Source organism: Benincasa hispida, unplaced genomic scaffold (genome assembly GCF_009727055.1).
Source record: "Benincasa hispida cultivar B227 unplaced genomic scaffold, ASM972705v1 Contig1243, whole genome shotgun sequence".
NCBI classification, from domain to species: domain Eukaryota; kingdom Viridiplantae; phylum Streptophyta; class Magnoliopsida; order Cucurbitales; family Cucurbitaceae; genus Benincasa; species Benincasa hispida.
In genome coordinates this window covers 1-4,477 of record NW_024063793.1, presented here as the reverse complement: position 1 = coordinate 4,477, position 4,477 = coordinate 1, and the positions used below count along the sequence as shown (strand labels likewise).

General features: G+C 34.6%; 1 protein-coding gene across 2 annotated transcripts; it reads right to left on the bottom strand.

Annotated features, from left to right (window-relative positions):
- Positions 1-117: 117 nt before the first annotated feature.
- On the bottom strand, positions 118-2,566 carry LOC120068872. Of its 2 annotated transcripts, none has more exons than XM_039020516.1 (4): positions 2,399-2,566; positions 1,235-2,068; positions 894-1,094; positions 118-672 (listed from the first exon to the last, which is right to left on the bottom strand). In XM_039020516.1, exons 1-4 carry the CDS (start codon positions 2,549-2,551, stop codon positions 391-393), a joined length of 1,470 nt encoding a protein of 489 aa, XP_038876444.1. In that variant the 5' UTR covers positions 2,552-2,566; the 3' UTR covers positions 118-390. The 2 variants fall into 2 exon arrangements, with proteins under 2 accessions (XP_038876444.1, XP_038876445.1); XM_039020517.1 differs by having other exon boundaries at positions 122-672; positions 1,235-2,079; positions 2,399-2,537.
- Positions 2,567-4,477: the final 1,911 nt, after the last annotated feature.

Here is a 4,477-nt window from a genome sequence, read left to right as displayed (position 1 = left end):
CTACCACGACCCAAATCAATAGTGTCATCGTATATACATCATAAAGGATATATTTTAAGCAGCAAAACAAGCAGCTCAGTCTGAATTATTTCTTTTTTTTTTTTTTTTTTTTTTTTTTTGGTATACTATGAATTGCTGCCATTCCAATGATCTGATACCATCCTCATTAAGGTCTATTTAGGCTTCCGTATAACATGGTTTTGCTAGAATAGGCTACAATGCTTTTGTTATGAGAAACATTCTAGAATAGGCAACAATGAGGTCACTATTTTAGTAAATGATGCAGAGAAGGCTAATGACATTGATCCAAAAGAAGCTCAGCAAACTCTTGAAATAGCAAAAGCTAACTTATGGAACACTCAGGGCAAGAGACAAACATTCGAGGCAAATTTAGTTCTCAGATGAGCTAGAAACAAGAGTGCTGTCGAAAAAAAACTTCCAAGTTAAACAGAAAATGCACAATCTAATCAGGATACCTTTGCTACAGCTATATGTATAGCACATGCCAGAACCTCTATCTCCAGCTCGAAGATCTGCTTCCAACACTCTACCAACAGGTCCAGCAGCAACACTACACCCAGCACCAAGAGAAAAGTGCATTCGGCTGCAGAATGTCTTGACAGCTTTTGAATTATGAAGCACGATTATGAAATCCATGAGCTCACCACCAATCTAAGGTAAACAAGAATACAAATAATTCAGAACTCAATGAGCATACAAGACTCTTGTGTGATTTGAGTCAAAAGTCCTTGTTCCACATCTCATAAGGGAGACAAGAACCCAAAATGTACGCTGCCAAGATCCTATAACCTAACTTAGCCATTTCTAAAGATCGAAAATTCTTCTAGAAATTCTACACGTGTAAAAGAACTTGGAATTAAAAGTCTTTTTACCTGGGCACCCCATCCCAATCCAACAGATAATATAGCTGATGGGGCAGACCATGAACCATCCGACCTTCGGGCAATTACCAAACCAGTGCCAAATTTGTAAGCCACCAACACTCCACCTTTAGCGACTGTCAAAATAGCAAGACCTTTGGCCCCCTTCAGTACAGCCAAGGGTATAGACTTTTCAGGATTTAGTCTAGAGACCTATACAATTCAACGCCAGTAAACAGAATGTCACAGAAGAATATCCACACAACCATTTAATATATCACAGTATAATTATAGATCTCAAAGAGTACGATAGCATGTATGGTAATTCAAGTTATACTGCATGGTAACAACACCTGGAAGTATCCTCTTAGCGTTTTGGATGCTTTGTATATCTCATGTTCCATGGACAGACCAATAGGAAGATTCAACCACCCTCTTGAACACGTCCAGTCCATCACATCATGTTTCGCCCTTTGCACAGCATTGCTAATGCTGTTAATAAGTACACCCTGTAAAGGATCAAGCCTGTCATAGCAGGCATCACATACCCTCTGTGGATTTCTCTCTCTGAACTTAACGGGCATCAAACACCTCCCTTTTGAACAGGCTCGGCAGAAAATCCCTCCACAAAATCGACAATGATGCCTACCGCGAGTGATTGCAGTAAAAGGGGCAGTACATTGCATACAAATTGAAGAAGAACTATCTGGAAGCCATTCTGGGGGCTCAGCCTCCAAAACATCTTTATAAGCAGTATAATTAATCATATTCGGCTCGAGAAGAGGTGGGGCACTAGGAATGTACACCGAGGAGTGCAAATAGGTATCACCATTCTTTTCAGAACCAAGAAATGAAATATTTGAACTAGGAACTTGTTTATCCGAGGAGACATCCGAAGGTTTATTCGCACCAGTCAATATAGCAAACATCCCATTTAAAACATTCTTTAAATTCACCTCAGGACGCACACTATTTTGCTTTGGAATATCAAACTCGTCACTTGAATCGCATTCATCCTCAATAAAGTCTTCAGATTCAACAGAAAACTTTGAGTTCTGAAAGGGCGCACTACCATTAGGCATGGCCCATAGAGAATCACAATCTTCATCATCATTGTGAACTCTGTTCACCTTTCCAACATTAGAAAGGGAAGAATATGTAACTTTCCCGTTTAAGGTAGCCATGAACTACACAATAACTAAAACCAAGATCAATTATCAGTGTAAAACTTACAAGAACTGAATAGAAAGCAACTATTTCAAGTTCTCTTTCGAGGAAATTCAACAAATGCTTAGTTTCAGCTCCTATATACAAATGTTGGGAGAAAAATCATCATAAACGAAAGAAGGGTGGATTAGAATTTCAAAAACATTATACATACAAATTACAAGGGGTCCGTGTAGACTAATTCGTAATCTAGGGTTTTCCTCGTCGGTATAAAAAAGAACAGGAAAACGGCATGCAAAGCTAAGAATTTGAGAGGAAATCCAAACGGAAGGCAGAAAGAATTGCCATACCTTTCTGATAGGAAGAATTGAGTTGAAGGAAATGATTTGGTAGCTAGGGTTTGAGCTGAGAAAACCGACGAGAACGACGATGGCGGGATGAAATGGGAAAGAACCGATGAATCTCTTTCGAGGATTCAAGCAATCTTTTATTTTATTTTCCATTTTCTCGGGTGAGTTTTTATATTTCTCCGGGTTTAAAAAATAAAATAAGGGGAAATTATTTTTTGGTCCTCCTAGTTCATCAATTTTGAAAAATAAGTTTAAAAGGTCTCATACCATTTTCTACGTTAATTATTTCTTTTTTAAAAAATATTTTCAATACATATTTAAATTTGAATTTTTTTTTACTCTAATATATATATATATATATCTTGTTCTCTTACTTCCCATCCTCTTTCCTTTGGCCTCCACCAATCTTTCTCTCTCCATCTTCATTCTCCCTCACTTCTTTATTTTTTATTAGTGAATATTCTTCTCACCATTCTTTCCTTCTTTCATTTTTTTTAGAGACTTTTATGGATAAACTTACATTATTTAGGGTTAGCGCTCGGATCTCGTCTGCATTGGATTTTGCTACAAGTGCTCGGTGACCTTGACCTCTGGTCTGTTTCCTGTTGATCCCTCTAAATTGGCCTGGATAAGAGATCATTGCACCGATGTAGTGTCAAGCCTACTACAATATAATTCTTAAGTTAGTACGAGAAGTGTTTAATTCAACTAATCACAAAAAAGAAGTGAATTCAGGTCTCTCATTTGGAGATTACTTACTCTTTGCTTTGGGGTGAGCTATTTATAAGTCAGTTTTCTAACACGCATCTACAATTATGTATGATAGTGGTGTCAAGGATATTTATGGCGCTCGAGGTTGTAGGATGTTAGTCTATACTAGACTCAATTATTTTTCAATTGGTATATATCTATCGGATCGGCTGGTTGGCCCAAACTCTTAGGCACTAACATTTTACTTTAAGGGCGTGCGTTCTCCTATGCCCTTTCCCTTTTGGGCTTAGGGTTGTTCGTGGTCTTTGGGCATTGCCTTGGACAACCCTAAAAGTTAGAAAATATCTTTTTGGTGTCCAAGTTTTTTATATAGTTCCCATTTGATCCTTAGTTTTAGAACTATTATACCTTTAAGGGACATTTGGAGCATTGAGTTGGTTATTATAGTAAATGATTATTATAATATGTGAGATATAATAGTTTGTGTTTGAAGTGCAAATTATTCCAATCTAGATAGGAAAGAGTGAACATTGTAACAAAGAGAAATTTCAAATGGTATTATGGTGAAAAATGGTAGGTTATAAGTAATAATTCTAAACACCACTAACTTCAAGATGGAGGCCGAACACCTTTTTAGTCTTTTAAGATTTTGAGTTCGATTTCAGTTTAGTCCTATAAGTTTCAAAATATTATAATTTTACCCTTGAGATTTGAGTTTTGATTCGATTTCGCTACTAAGTTTCAATATTTACACTTTAAACTTTTTTTTATTAAATAACCGCTTTAATATTTGATTTTAGTGTATACTCATTAATTTAAATAATTGCAAGGTAAAATTTTAATTATTAATAGTGATGAAAAATAATGAACCTTAACCAATTTTAATTCTTTTTAATTAATTAATAAACATTAACACTATAGACCGAAAGTAAGTATTTAGTGAAAAATCAAAATTAAAAATGTAAATCTTGAAACAAAACTCAAATTTCAAAGGTAAAATTACGACATTTTAAAACCTATAAATTAAATTGAAATTAAACTCAAAACTTAAGAAATGACCATGTTAAAATCTAGAGACCAAAAATGTATTTTATTTTCTACATTCTTTATGCATATTGAACTATGTTCGCTTGGGCTCTTTTATTCATATTATATTCACATTAGTGTTTTTTTTTTTTTTTTTTAATGTTTCAAGGATATTTTCTTATAGTATAATGATTGTGTTGATTCATTCATCATGTCGAAGTTGAACCTAGAGTTGAATGCCCTACGATTTTCTTTATTTATTTGTTTATTATTATTTATTTGAGTTTTCTTTATTTATTTGTTTATTATTATTTATTTGAGTTTTCTTTATTTATTTGTTTA

Bases quoted from the DNA above. Each gene is read 5' to 3' on its own strand.
- LOC120068872 (XM_039020516.1), bottom strand. From the start codon at position 2,551: ATGGAAAATAAAATAAAAGATTGCTTGAATCCTCGAAAGAGATTCATC. The intron at 2,069-2,398 runs GTATGGCAATTC...GTTATTGTGTAG, and splicing joins CAATTCTTCCTATCAGAAAG to TTCATGGCTACCTTAAACGG. The intron at 1,095-1,234 runs GTGTTGTTACCA...TGAATTGTATAG, and splicing joins CGCTAAGAGGATACTTCCAG to GTCTCTAGACTAAATCCTGA.